Source organism: Ceraceosorus guamensis, assembly GCF_003144195.1.
Source record: "Ceraceosorus guamensis strain MCA 4658 unplaced genomic scaffold IE81scaffold_1, whole genome shotgun sequence".
Taxonomy (NCBI): domain Eukaryota; kingdom Fungi; phylum Basidiomycota; class Exobasidiomycetes; order Ceraceosorales; family Ceraceosoraceae; genus Ceraceosorus; species Ceraceosorus guamensis.
In genome coordinates this window covers 98,615-111,363 of record NW_020289996.1, presented here as the reverse complement: position 1 = coordinate 111,363, position 12,749 = coordinate 98,615, and the positions used below count along the sequence as shown (strand labels likewise).

Genomic DNA, 12,749 nt, shown 5'->3' with positions numbered 1-12,749 from the left:
AGTGGAGGCGGGGGCATTGCATTCAAGATTCAAATTCCTACACAATCCTCCACAACTCCCCTGCGATGCTGCTGGTGGATATGTACGCGCTTGATTCATCAGGCGCACCGAGGTCATGCACGCTTTGCAGGCGGCAGGGCCCACAGCGACGCATGAGCCCCACAAAGCTGAAGGCAAAAAAAGAATGCGTACTCAAGACTCGGAACTCACGACTCGATGCATTGTGATTTCTGGTGATGCTGCGTCGCTCTGCCTTGGAGGAAGGATTGACTCATCGGGCGCTCGGCTCGAGGAGGCTCGCGGCATGGATTTGCCAAGCCAGCAACAAGCACGAAAGCATGCCTTTCCCCCCGCACCTCTGCTGCACTAACGATCATGACTGCATGGTGGCGCACTTGTGTGCGAGTCATCAAGCTCCCGACAAGGGTTCCTGTCAACACTCCAAGTCAGGTTCTACACACTCAGCTGCACGCTGAGCTGTGCATTTGGGCGTGTGTTCTATCTAGCAAAAGCGCATGACGCACTGCAAATGTCCATGAAGATTACGAAGCAGGCTGCGAACAACGCCGGTGATACAATCACGAATCGACAAGAGAGTCGAGTCAAGGGCAGAGATGAGTTGCAATAGGGGGATGGCATGAGAAGCAGAAAGACTGTCAACAAGTGCCCCTTGACGGCGCTTGCAAAGAAATGCAACCAGAAAAGCAGCACGTTCTACAGAGCATCGGGATGTAGCGCTCGTCTGCTCGCTTGGTACTCGATGGCCACAGGCTGCGCTCTTCTCTGTCTTTCTTCAAACGCATCCCGAGCTCTTTCGCCCAGCATCTGCGTCACCCTAACAATATCGTCTCTCGTTCCGAGCCTCTCTTGCACGCTTCGCGCCTCGCTCCACTCTTCCTCCTCGGGTAATGCTCGTCTCAAGTTCCAAGCTCTGCCGCCCAAGCTGTTGATGATGTCACCCAGACCCAGATTTTGTAGAGCCGAGGAGATGGTGCTGGCAGGACAAGTGAAGGATAGCGGGCGAGTAATGGTAAAGGGAATGGCGACGCTCAGAATCGATAGTCTGACATCCACCTTGAGCGTGTACTGTAACCGAGAGCGTCAAAGATGTCAGCGCAGAGATCACCTTCTTTTCCGCACCACTCCCACTCACCTCGAGCTGGCCGTTTCCACCTCCTCCTCCCAGACCACACTTGGAGATGACGTCCTTTATAATGGCAGAATTTCTGTCCTTGGTCAGATCGTACGCCAGCTGGAATGGGAAGTGAATGGTGGTGTTGGAATTCGCTTCGATCTTTTTGTTTTCGATCGTCCCTCTGCCGACGTCCACATCGGTGTTGACGTCCTTATTGTATGCCTGCGCGATGTAGATGGGAACGAAGCCATATGAGCACAAAGAAGGCCAACGTCCTCACTGCATACACCACTCACATGCGCCGTCAGCTTTGTGATGGTGGCAGAAATGGAATTGGGATTGGATATGGCAAAGTTGATGGAGCTATTGAACGTCACGCCCGAGGCCTGAACGGAGATGTCGTCTGAGCTGGGAGGATTGATGCCAGAAATGGCCACATTCGGCGGCCGTGCAAACTGCATCAAGCAATGCGGAAAAGGCACTCAGATTGCAATGCACGCTTGGGTGCGAGGGAAAATGCCCAACCAAGAGCTGACTTACCATAACGACCAGGCACACGATCGAGACGATGATGAGTATGGCCCAGATGATGATGCATCCGATCGATCTTCGGGCGCAGGAGTTCAGTTGACGAGGTCAAAGAGCGAGCAACCATCACGTCTTTCATTCTCACCTGAAGATTCGCACAGGGACGCTCCTGGCACCAAAAGCACCTTTGTCCTCTTGTGTGAAGATGCCCTTGCTGCCGTATAGTGCAGCCCCTCCCGTCCCAGAAGCATAGCTGGGTCCATAAGGTCCTTGACCCGCATCCTTTTCCGCCTCTCTAGATCGGCTTTTCCCAGCCGCATCCCCGCCATCCGAATTGTACGAGAATCCGGTGTCTGTCCTCTTGTGAGTGCTTGCTGATCTGTACGCGTGGGGTGCCGCTGCACTTTGACCTGCACCTTGACTTGAAGAGTAGGTCTCGTAACCTGTTCCACTTTGGTAAGGCGAAGGACTCTTTTGAGCCGCATATGAGCTATTGAACGGGTAACTCATAATGCCGTGCCAACTGTTGCTGTTCGTCGAAGGACCTGCGTGCGGCAATGCACCCGAGCGAGACGGCGTATTGTGAAGACTCGAGGGACTTTCCGATGTCTGGATGTGCGTAGCTGTCAAAGGCAAAAGGCTGTCAAAAGTATCAAGGTTGTGCCCGAGTGGTGAATGCAGCTCAGCTTGGGACAGTCGGTACGAGCGCGAATCGGGTGTGGATGTCAGCATTCAGATCTCGGGTGCCATGAATGCCAGATCGTGGATTCACATCATGCTGTTCGTAGCTCACCCCACCTCAGCAGCAGTCAGCATCTTGCGCATACGCGCGCGCGCGGGTGGAGTCCACAAGTTCGCCGCCAAGCCGTGCCGTACGCGTTGCGGTGTGCGGTGCGCGGGTGTCTGCGCGCGTGAGGCTGTGCGAGGCGAACAAACGACGGCGTTTAACATCTCCGCACAGCATCATGATGCATCTGACCAGCACCGTGCAGCTTCACGAGATTCTGGCCACTATGGTCGGCAAACCGCCACGTGGCAAGAGACCGATCCAAACCCAGCAAGCGTTCGTTTTGATGATCCACGTATTCACGATTTCAAGCAGCTGATGACTCAGGACCAGCAGTCTTGCGTGGTCCTGACAGCATCTGTACCTCGAACCCAACGCACTGCTGGATGTCGACGGAACTGATTCGATTGCGCAGTACAGGAGAGAAACGTGTGATGGGTGACATTTGGAACATGCTGATGAAAGGAGTTGATGGGAACAAAGCGGAGAGAGAGAGAGACTCGGATAGACCGTGCAAATGCACCACTTTGGGAAAGCGAAGGCGCATTTGTGACTGCAAAGACTTTGTGCGCAGCTGCATTAGCTTTGGAGAGAGGCGAACCACGCCGTGTATGCACCCTCCACGTCAAAGAGCATCTGATATACGGAGCAGCAAGGTGCTCAGATGATTGCGGAGCTGCTCAAATGTGCACTAAGCGCGAGCATGACTCACCTGCCGTGCTTCCTCATCCGTAATCTCGTCCGCCGCTGCCATCTTGTTGAGCTTGATGAGCCTGTAGCATACAGCCAGCCCAAACAGTAGTTTGTAAGGACCCGATGCGTGCTCGCACGCTCGCACTGCGCAAGGACTCACCATCCGAGCACTTTCGCTCTAGCTTCGTTGCTTGTCCCCTGTTCTCCACCCGCTCTAGTCCACGCGCCCATCAAATCACCCAGCAGAGGATGCAGTTGATCCTTTGCTCTCATTTTCAACTTGACTGCATCCATAAAGGTGATGAATCCTTGCGTCGTCTCTGCTATGTTCTTGCCCCTCTCCCTCGCATTACCATCGCCCGATGAGCCCGAGGATGATGCGTGCTCCACCGTAGCTGGTACGCCAACAGCTAGACGGTGTGCAGCTGCCGTGTGGTGCATCTACGTCTAGTGGGCGTCAGATAGCCGCTATAGATGCCCACGGTAGAGTGAATCTCGACTTCTCACCTTGTACCGCTGCATGAAATCAGCGACATCCCGCACGGGCATGGGTCCATCCATCGTGCCCCCTAGAGGTCCGACGCTATTCGGGGATTGACTCTCAGGCACAGCTACGAGCTTCATGAGGGTCTTGAATTGAGCAAGCAGTCGCTGACATGCGGGCGCGTATCTGGCGTGCTCGAGAGACGGAGGCAAGTGTCAGCCGGAGCGAACCCACAAGGTTCATCACAACCATCATCAGTCGAAGATGTTACGACTCACGTCTTGTCGTCCACGCCATGCCTAACATAAGCTCGCTCTAAGTATTCCAAAGATACGATGATGGAGAACAAGGTGGCCATACTCTCCCACGCATCTCTCGTCGCTGCCGAATGAGGCGAGTAGAGACGCGCTTCCTGCAGAAGCAGAAGGAGACCGAATGTGAGCTTTGGCTCACAATCGCCGCTTTGACAGGAGGTGGTGCACCTTCAAAAACGTCGTCTGCGCACCTCATAAGGATTGATATCTTGCATCTTGCCGAGTAACACCACCCTAGTCCTGCGCCGTTGCTTGGTCAGCCTCTTGCCAAAGTACCCCCGTGCCTGGCTGGACAACGACGAGAATCGCCCGTCAGAGAGGAGAAGCGAGAACGCAATGTAGGCACGACTTGTCCTGCGAGAGCTAGAAGGTGGCCTCAAGTCTTGAGTCGCAGTCGTGAGCGGATGTCTCTTCGTGGAGCTTGATCGCAATCTTGAATGTTGACTCACGATTCAGATTGGCAGCACAGCCCGCCGACAGCAGCATTCACGTGATTCTTGATTCGTGCGCGTACTGAACGGGCGTGGTCAGGTGATCTTGATTCGTGATTTACGGGGTCGATTCACGATTCACAGATCGCACGTGAGCCAATCCTTCGGCGGAAATCGGCCGTGTGAGAATTCTGGAGGACGACTGTGGCGAACATAGCGCGTCGGAAGCCGGCCGAAACTGAGTGCTCGAGAGCCAAGCTGAGCTCATCGTGTACATTACATTAATAATTGAGCACGGATCGATGTAAGATTCACAATTGTGATTTGCCTACCTGGTTACAACATCAGCTAGGCCTCTCAGGAGCAAGCACCGCCTGAAAAGAGATTGGCTCCGCGTAGCCGAATCAGCTAATGCGAACGCGTTGAACCTCGACGGGTCCTGAATCACGATTCAAGATTGAGATGTGAAAGCATTTGGCGGAGATGCATCATTTGTGATGGTGTGATTGACCATGCCGACGAGCCTGATGAGTCTCTTGTGAGTGTTCTGCGTCAAGCGCGCAGATCTGATTTGATTTCGCATGCCCTGCAAATCTTTGAATGATACACAGACCCCTCCTCCTCATGTTCCGTATCAGAAGCCGTGCAGCCCCTTGATTATCCAGCGAGGCCCCACATGTTTGTATTGTACTACTACTGTCTGTCAGACTCAAACAATACCCGCGACACGGCACCGCCGCGTGCGTCCCACCATCAGCAGAGGGCGTCAGGCAGAGCTAAGCTCCCGCGGCCGTGGCGAAGCAAAGGCTTCTGACTCGTATTCATTTCGATTGAAGATTCTTGATTGAGTAGTATTATTGATATTGACGCGATTAATCTTGCTGCTGCTGACTGCCGGTGCGCGCGCAAAAAGGCACGTCGCAATCGGTCACGTTCGTGCAGCAGCGTCGCGAGGCCCCCCCCGCGAGGAAATCAAGAAATTTCGACCTTTGAATCTTGGATGTCAAGGCAGCACGGATCCTGGGATCGAGAAAGCACGCTTAGCGCGGAAAAGAAGGTTTCCAAATTGAATCATCGAGAATTCGCGGGGCCTCGTTCGTGCCTTTCTCATCTCACGCTCAGACCTGCAGCAATAAGGCTCGTCTTAGCTGATCAGCACAAATGAGCTAACCTCGCGTGACCGCGGCATTTGAAAGCCCGAGCTGGGTCTGCATTCAAATTCAAGTTGACATCCCTATATGTGTGGTCGTGCATCGACATCACAATCAAATGGATCATGAATTCGATATTCTTGAACGATGTTGATGATTAGGACGCACGCGGGTCTCATGTAATTTTTTTGACAGCTGATCGAGATGATAATTCTGAACATATGTATAGTCAGCGCCCATGCAGCATGCAGCAATCGCGAATTAAGGGAGCGGCTGCGTGGCCATCGCAGCGGCAGCAGACGCCGCGGGAAGCGCTTCCTCCGCCGCACCGCGACAGACGCGCGGCGGGCGCATAGGATGCGATGCCCTTTCAAATTCTGCACATTCACACACTCAATTCCGAGCAACGCACTCACGATTTCCGTCTTGCATTTGTGCATGACCATCCCCATCCAAGCTCCGCGACTTGCTCCAACCTCTTGCCCTCAACATCATCTCTGGTGCATCGCATTCCCACCTTTCGCTCAACCACACCCATCGCTCCCTGCGCCCCTAGACAGTGAGCGAGGCCGAGTCAGCTAGCATACACACTTCCGAGCCGACTGACCCAAAGACCGGTTCTTGCCGTTTTAGCTGGTCTTTGATCTGGTGAAACTCAAGCAAGATGCCGTCTACGGCTGACCTCTTAGTCCTGGGTTAGTTCAAAGAGCCCATTCACGGCCAGCGCGGCACCCACAGCTGATGTGCGCGCTGTCCTTCCTTTGCACCTGGACTTTCCCAGCTCTGATCGGCCTTGGTGCCGTGGTGTATCTCTTCAAAGACAGCATCTTTTCCAAAAAGATCGACACTTCCGCGAGCAAGCTTGCGCAACCAACCTCCTTTGACGAGGAAGGAGGAGATGATTTTGTCTCCAAACTAAAGGAGCAGGTGAGCACTCGCGCGCGCTAGCATCGAGGGTGTCTTTGGGTCACGCAGCGACGCATACAAGAACGCTTGGCTCACACCTGAGCTCTGTTGGCCTCATTTACGGCTCAGAAAAAGCGCATTGTCATCTTTTGTGAGTTTGCGCAGCATCTCGAGATGCGCTGATCCAGCTTTGAATAGCGCAAAGTTCTCACCGCCTCTTGCCTGAAAACCGCGTGAACGACTTTCAGATGGCTCTCAAGTGAGTACGAGATCCAAAAGCCGCGCCTCTCGTCTTCCTGACAATCAATTTCTTGCTGGCAGACTGGAACTGCAGAGGAGTATGCAGTGAAAATCGCAAAGGAAGCAAAGGCTCGATTCGGCACCTCTTCTCTCGTGCTCGACCCCGAGGAATATGAGTTCGACAAGCTAGACGCTCTTCCCGCGGACGCAGTAGCAATCTTTGTTATGGCCACCTATGGAGAAGGCGAGCCCACAGATAATGCTGTGAAGCTTGTAGAGCACGTTGCCGAAGAGTCACCACAATTCACGCAGGGCGACAATCTCGAGAGTCTCAAGTACGTCATCTTTGGTCTCGGCAATCGCACATACGAACACTACAACAAGGTCGCCCGCGATCTGGACTCACGCTTGCAGGAGCTTGGGGCAACTCGCGTCGGCGAGCGCGGAGAAGGCGATGATGACAAGAGCATGGAAGAGGACTATCTCGAGTGGAAGGATGGCATGTTCGAGGCTCTTGCGCAGGAGTGCGGTTTCGAAGAAGGCGGTGGCGGTGAGGTGGAAGATTTCGAAGTTGCGGAAATCGATGATTTCGAAGAGGACCGCGTGTACCAAGGAGAGCTCTCTGCCCGTGCTTTGCTTGGAACCAAAGGAATCCACGATGCCAAGAACCCTTACCCTGCGCCCATCATCAAGGCGAAGGAGCTATTCAGTCTGAGCGGCGAGAGGTCATGCGTGCACATGGAATTCGACATCGATGGATCGGGCATCTCGTACCAGCATGGCGACCACGTTGCTGTCTGGCCCAACAATCCAGAGGTCGAAGTGGAGCGCATTTTGGCTGTCCTGGGTCTCACCGAGAAGCGCTTCACAGTCATCGATGTCGAATCCCTGGACCCAACGCTCGCCAAGGTGCCCTTCCCCGTGCCCACTACTTACGATGCCATTTTCCGCCACTATCTTGATATTTCAGCTGCAGCTGGTCGTCAGGCAGTAAATTCCTTTGCAAAATACGCCCCCAGCGAGGCTGCCAAGACCGAGCTCGCGAAGATCGGATCGGACAAGGCGTACTTTGGCAAGAAGGTCGCAAACCGCTCCCTCAAGCTCGCAGAGGTTCTGCAAATCGTTGCTGGCGATGACCTTCGCGCGGAGCCTAGCAAGTCCACCCCATGGCAAATCCCCTTTGACAGAATCATCTCTGCGATACCCCGCGTCGGCCCTCGATTCTACTCCATCTCTTCCAGCCCCAAGCTGTATCCGAAGGCCGTTCACGTCACCGCGGTCGTCCTGCGCTACCAAGCTGCAGACGGAGGAGAGTACATCCATGGACTGGCAACCAACTTTATCAGCACGCTCAAGCAAAAGTACAACCAGGAGCAGGTTGACGCTCGCATCAAGTCTCCTTACTACAATATCGAGGGACCTCGAGGCGCGTATATTGCGGGAGGTCACCTTCGCGCTCCTATCCACATTCGTCGCTCCACCTTCCGATTGCCCACTTCCCCCAAGATCCCAGTCATCATGATCGGCCCTGGTACAGGTGTCGCGCCATTCCGAGGATTTGTGCAGGAGCGCGTAGCTTCTGCGCAAAAGGCGATCGAAAAGAATGGACCAGAGGCGCTCAAAGATTGGGGCAAGATCAGATTGTTTTACGGATGCAGAAAGTCGAACGAGGATTTCTTGTACAAGGAGGAGTGGGAAGAGCACAAAAAGGCCCTAGGAGAAACGTTTGAGATGCACACAGCGCTCTCTAGAGAGAAGTTTAAGCCGGACGGATCCAAGCTGTACGTGCAAGATCTTGTTTGGGAGCAGCGCGAGGCCATCGCCAAGGACATTCTCGACAACAAGGCCTACATTTTTGGTGAGTGCTCGCTAGCATGCCCACCTCGCAGATTCTCTTTGTGGGTTTCGTTCTCTGACGGCACTTGCAATTTGCGCTGTCTGCTCAGTCTGCGGTGAAGCTGCAGGCATGGCTAAAGATGTTGAAGCGACCCTCGTTCGCATCTTGTCCGAGGCCAAGGGAAGCGCCGAGGATGGCAAGAAGGAGTTGCAGCTTCTCAAGTCCCGCTCGCGTCTCTTGCTAGACGTTTGGTCATAGACTGTCTCACCTACAATTCAGATGTCGCTTCGATTGTGCTGTCCGGAACTGGGGAAATGATATGGCATGGCTGCGTCTAAATTTTAGCCATCCCTCCAACGCACTCCCGTCATTGGACCCCCACCCCTCTCTTCGCCTCGGTGCGATCTCCCTCCCCCTTTTCACCTTTTCACTTCGAAGCTATACCGGTCGAGTCTCCCCTCTACATGTGACTTGATCGCCTTCTAAGCTACCAATCTTGCACCTTGTCCGAGGTCACACGAAATCGCAAAATAAATTTTACAGAGGCTTTGGGGGGCGGGGAGCGCTACCTCGCCTCCTTGGGATGATCAAAGGAGGTCGAGGTGAGTGTTTCTGCCAAGAAATGCTGACAGGCAGTCTGACTGTCACACGAGCAGCTATAGGATCAAAGCAGCCGGCGAATGCAATGTGAAACGATGAAATTTGTGGCGCTCCAACGAGCAGATGACCCGGTTCTGATTGCGTGAGGCTTGCGTGACTCGTCTATGTGCGCACGTGCCAACGACTTCGCACGATTGAGTGTTGCTGAGGCCGCGAGGGGAGGAGGGGCGAGAGGCAAAGAGGCGATTGTACATCGAGATGGATGAGTGCAGGCAAACCTCGGGGCTGGAATGTAGCGAGCTCAACAATACGTCGGTCTGCTAACGCGATGATAATCGAGCAGCTGAAGGGCCGAAGCGTAGACCACGTGCAGAGGTACTTGAAGCTCTGGCAAAGAATCGACTGGTGCATCGTACGATGCATCTTGCCCTCCTTGCGCATTCAAGAGCACACCAGCATTAGGACCGGTCGGCTGCGATTGGCTCAACGCTTTGCCTGGCTCGCCGCCTGCTTGAATGTGGGAGAGGAAGGCGACGAGTCGGGAATGCATCGTCTCTAGACGGGCCACCAGCCCGCCGTACCTCAGATCCAATGTTTCCCAGCCAAAAGGCTGAGCAGGCGAAATGGATGCGAACGACATCAGCAAGAGGAAAGCAAAGTCCAGTCGATCTGTCAATGCTGCAAGATCAGCGCCTGTCGACTCGCCTTGTACGTAGAGTGCCACATGGTGCAATGATACTTGTGCAAGCGCTGCACAGCAGCACGTAGACGGCTCATTCGACTGACAGGTTCAGGTCCAGCCAAAGCGTACAGCTCCTTCCAATCCCTTGCAACATAAGCCTTGTGCAATCTCAAGCGAAGAGCAGCCTTGAGGGAAAGTGCGCTCGCGAGCAGCTGGGGAAGACGCAGCCTGGCATTCAAAGGATGATCGGCTATGCTTCGAGCAGGCGCACTGGTTTCGTCTGGCGCGGTGGATGCTTGCGTGGAGAGCCGAGCTGAGAGATAGGCGTCTAGCTCCGTGTAGTGCGTCTCTAAATCTATTCCTGACGCTTCTACACTGGGAGAGATGAAACCTAGAGCTGGCTCTTCCCACAAGAGCCACTTGCTAGTGTTGGGCGCGCTACGTGAAAGGGGGAAAAGGGAGGTGAAGTGTGGACGCGCACGCATCAATCAGCTCCCTCTGCATTGAAATTGAGGCAAGAGCGATGTGCAACTTACAAATGTATGCGATCATCGATGCTCTGTTCTTCCGGATTCATATCGTCAAGCCGAGAAGCCATGACGTAGTCGTTGAAAGAAGCTCCGACAATCCCATCAAAACGAGCTCGCATGCGAGGCAGATCCACCTCTTCCGTCTTCTCGTAGCAGTGTTCAGCATAGTAGTGCCAGGCAGGTAAAGCAGACAAAGGGTCTTGTTCGTTCCCTTCGTCTCCCCAGCACGTCACCATGACGTGCTTGACGCCGCTGTTTGGTGCCTTGCTGGCGTTCAGGTTCGCTTTGCATGTAGCGAAGGAGAATGGAAGGGCTGTCCAGTGTCTGGTCCAAGTCCAAATACCAGCTGCCATCCAGGGACTCTTTCGAGCCAGCAGCTTATGACTGTCTATGCGATCCGAGTAGGATTTCTTGCTTGTATGATAGTAGTCCCAATACACCAGATCCACATTGGGAGGAATTCCATCGACGGATGTGGGTTGAGCAGAGTCGTAATAGCCCAAGAGGGAATTGTTGCGCGCAGAGAGGCAAAAGAGCATGTCTGACCAGATCATGGGTTTGAGTCCCAATCCCAATGCCAGAGCATTGACCTTTTGCAAATGCTCCACAAACACCCTCGTCGGTTCTTTGTAGTTGTGCTGTCCAAAGATCTGATGGTAGCGTCCATGCGCCAAGCCGTGCGTCTCATCCATGCCCAGGTGGACCCTCTTCGAACGAAAAGGAGCCGTAGCTGCGTGCAGCATCTTTTCCAGCATGACGTACGTCTCTGGCCATTCTGCCAGCAGCACCTCGGTCGTGTCTCTCAGTGCCAGGTATTTGGGCCACTGAAGCATCTGGCCCAAGTGTCCCAACGTTTGAATGCACGGAATGACCTCGATGCCCAAAGCGAACGCATAGTCGTCCACCTCCTTTAGCTCTTCGTGCGTGTAGCCGCCTCTCAAGTAGCCAAAGAAGGGTTCTCCTTCAATCTTGTACGTATCTTCCGTGTACAGCTGCAACATGTTGTAGCCCATCAGCGCCAGGCTACGAAGCATGAACTTGATCGACACTACTCGAAGCACACCATTTCTTGAGCAATCGATCATCGTGCCCACGGTCTCGAACGTCGCGCTTTCTTGCAACGAGAGCTTTTGCACAGCCAGCTCGGGGTCGAGGGCCCACTGCTGAGAAGTAGCATCGAACAGTCCGGTCGGAATGCTGCCCGCACCGCGACGTTGGAGCAGGTGCTGCGCAGGCACGATCAGGTCCCGCGTCACGCCCAACACGTGTCCCAATCCCCTAAAAGCTTCGCTAAGTCGAGTGTACGAGATCAGAACGACAAACGAACTCTCCAGATCCGGTGCGCCGGACGATGTGCTTCGCAAAAAGGTGCCATCGTTGGAACAATTCACTTTAAGCCCACCGCTGGGCAGAGTCGAGTCGTGCTGGAAGCTGCGCGCCGCGGGAAGCATGAGATCAGCTACGAGCCTCAGCCAGCGCAACGATAAGAGGGATTGCGATGGGCACGCCCTCGCATTCCTTCTTCCTCGCTCTTCGAATGATGACCCCCTCGTAAAGAATCACACTCACGCCACATTCCACCACCAAGTAGCACCGCCACGTGTCGTGCGACTCGAAGTCTCGATTTTCCCTGAAACAGGTACGAAGCCCTGATCTCTATGCTGTGCGATGTGTATGTTCTGTCTTGGCGTGTTGCTAGCAATCTCTCGCAGACCGGCAAGGAGATCCGTCGGGACATTTTCGATCGGGATGTGCAAGGAGATGGTTGGGATGTGCACCGAATGGCTCGTTTGCACGTCCCCATCGAGCGAGGGCAGTGCGGGTGTTGCGGACAGCACATCGACTGAAGTTGCTGCGGCGGACATGACGAGTCCAAGTGGGGGGTCAGTCTGACAGACTCGCGCGCGTGCGATTTGAGATTCCGGACGGAGCGTGAAGAGGATGGGGGATGGGGATGGTGGCTTGCTGAGGGCGACACGTTGGCAACGTTGGAAGGCGGGAAAGAGAAGGTTGGATATCCGATGAGATTTGCAAGTTCGATCAAAAAGGTGAAGAAAGTAGGTCAGGATGTCGTCCGTGTCGATGGAATGAATGCCATTGATGGACTTGACCCAATTCGAGCAGTCGTTCGTGAGTTGCGAGTCGTGATCGAAGGATCAAATCGTGAGCCTGCTGAGAGTGTGTTCGCGGTGCGTACTTTGACTGTTCCATGTGCATGCACCATGCACCATGCACCTTCTCCATCAGCACGCAAGCACGGCGACTTGCGAGTGCGCGTTCGAGTGCCCCGCCTCTTTACAGCTGCACCGTGCCCATTGTGATTGGACCCATGGAATTTACCGCTCAGCAGAGAGCTTCTCGCCCGCTCGCTTCGATGCGCCTCTTCCAGAGATCTGCTGGTGCATGCAGCACACATCATGCACTTCCGGCC

At 54.3% G+C, this 12,749-nt stretch overlaps 4 protein-coding genes across 4 annotated transcripts; 1 reads left to right on the top strand and 3 right to left on the bottom strand.

Moving 5' to 3' along the window:
- Nucleotides 1-475: 475 nt before the first annotated feature.
- IE81DRAFT_319120 (hypothetical protein) lies at nucleotides 476-2,433 on the bottom strand. The gene is made up of 5 exons (XM_025512627.1): nucleotides 1,809-2,433; nucleotides 1,676-1,742; nucleotides 1,432-1,590; nucleotides 1,154-1,357; nucleotides 476-1,086 (listed from the first exon to the last, which is right to left on the bottom strand). The coding sequence occupies exons 1-5, from the start codon at nucleotides 2,393-2,395 to the stop codon at nucleotides 715-717; spliced, it is 1,389 nt and encodes a 462-aa protein (XP_025373401.1). The 5' UTR covers nucleotides 2,396-2,433; the 3' UTR covers nucleotides 476-714.
- Nucleotides 2,434-2,775: 342 nt separating this feature from the next.
- IE81DRAFT_363241 (vacuolar protein sorting-associated protein 28) lies at nucleotides 2,776-4,350 on the bottom strand. Its single transcript, XM_025516753.1, has 6 exons — nucleotides 4,133-4,350; nucleotides 3,906-4,039; nucleotides 3,651-3,813; nucleotides 3,304-3,584; nucleotides 3,163-3,223; nucleotides 2,776-3,086 (listed from the first exon to the last, which is right to left on the bottom strand). Exons 1-6 carry the CDS (start codon nucleotides 4,154-4,156, stop codon nucleotides 3,030-3,032), a joined length of 720 nt encoding a protein of 239 aa, XP_025373400.1. The 5' UTR covers nucleotides 4,157-4,350; the 3' UTR covers nucleotides 2,776-3,029.
- A 1,577-nt stretch (nucleotides 4,351-5,927) lies between these two features.
- On the top strand, nucleotides 5,928-9,061 carry IE81DRAFT_319117 (putative NADPH-cytochrome P450 reductase). Its single transcript, XM_025512626.1, has 7 exons — nucleotides 5,928-6,082; nucleotides 6,157-6,218; nucleotides 6,305-6,450; nucleotides 6,559-6,580; nucleotides 6,678-6,688; nucleotides 6,751-8,527; nucleotides 8,616-9,061. Exons 2-7 carry the CDS (start codon nucleotides 6,188-6,190, stop codon nucleotides 8,762-8,764), a joined length of 2,136 nt encoding a protein of 711 aa, XP_025373399.1. The 5' UTR covers nucleotides 5,928-6,082; nucleotides 6,157-6,187; the 3' UTR covers nucleotides 8,765-9,061.
- A 128-nt stretch (nucleotides 9,062-9,189) lies between these two features.
- IE81DRAFT_338705 (glycoside hydrolase) lies at nucleotides 9,190-12,469 on the bottom strand. Its single transcript, XM_025515548.1, has 4 exons — nucleotides 11,888-12,469; nucleotides 10,325-11,749; nucleotides 9,812-10,226; nucleotides 9,190-9,716 (listed from the first exon to the last, which is right to left on the bottom strand). The coding sequence occupies exons 1-4, from the start codon at nucleotides 12,181-12,183 to the stop codon at nucleotides 9,408-9,410; spliced, it is 2,445 nt and encodes an 814-aa protein (XP_025373398.1). The 5' UTR covers nucleotides 12,184-12,469; the 3' UTR covers nucleotides 9,190-9,407.
- Nucleotides 12,470-12,749: the final 280 nt, after the last annotated feature.

Excerpts from the sequence above, each read along its gene's own strand:
- IE81DRAFT_319120 (XM_025512627.1), bottom strand. The coding sequence starts at position 2,395 with ATGCTGACATCCACACCCGATTCGCGCTCGTACCGACTGTCCCAAGCT. Across the intron at positions 1,591-1,675 it reads TCGTGTGCCTGGTCGTTATG|TTTGCACGGCCGCCGAATGT; the intron begins GTAAGTCAGCTC and ends TGCTTGATGCAG. Across the intron at positions 1,087-1,153 it reads GTGGAAACGGCCAGCTCGAG|TACACGCTCAAGGTGGATGT; the intron begins GTGAGTGGGAGT and ends TCTCGGTTACAG.
- IE81DRAFT_363241 (XM_025516753.1), bottom strand. The coding sequence starts at position 4,156 with ATGCAAGATATCAATCCTTATGAG. Across the intron at positions 3,585-3,650 it reads ATTTCATGCAGCGGTACAAG|ATGCACCACACGGCAGCTGC; the intron begins GTGAGAAGTCGA and ends CACTAGACGTAG. Across the intron at positions 3,224-3,303 it reads AGAGCGAAAGTGCTCGGATG|GCTCATCAAGCTCAACAAGA; the intron begins GTGAGTCCTTGC and ends TGTATGCTACAG.
- IE81DRAFT_319117 (XM_025512626.1), top strand. The coding sequence starts at position 6,188 with ATGCCGTCTACGGCTGACCTCTTAGTCCTGG. Across the intron at positions 6,451-6,558 it reads TCTCCAAACTAAAGGAGCAG|AAAAAGCGCATTGTCATCTT; the intron begins GTGAGCACTCGC and ends TTTACGGCTCAG. Across the intron at positions 8,528-8,615 it reads CAACAAGGCCTACATTTTTG|TCTGCGGTGAAGCTGCAGGC; the intron begins GTGAGTGCTCGC and ends CTGTCTGCTCAG.
- IE81DRAFT_338705 (XM_025515548.1), bottom strand. The coding sequence starts at position 12,183 with ATGTCCGCCGCAGCAACTTCAGTCGATGTGCTGTCCGCAACACCCGCA. Across the intron at positions 11,750-11,887 it reads ACTTGGTGGTGGAATGTGGC|CTTCCAGCACGACTCGACTC; the intron begins GTGAGTGTGATT and ends CGCGGCGCGCAG. Across the intron at positions 9,717-9,811 it reads TGTGGCACTCTACGTACAAG|CCTTTTGGCTGGGAAACATT; the intron begins GCGAGTCGACAG and ends TCGCCTGCTCAG.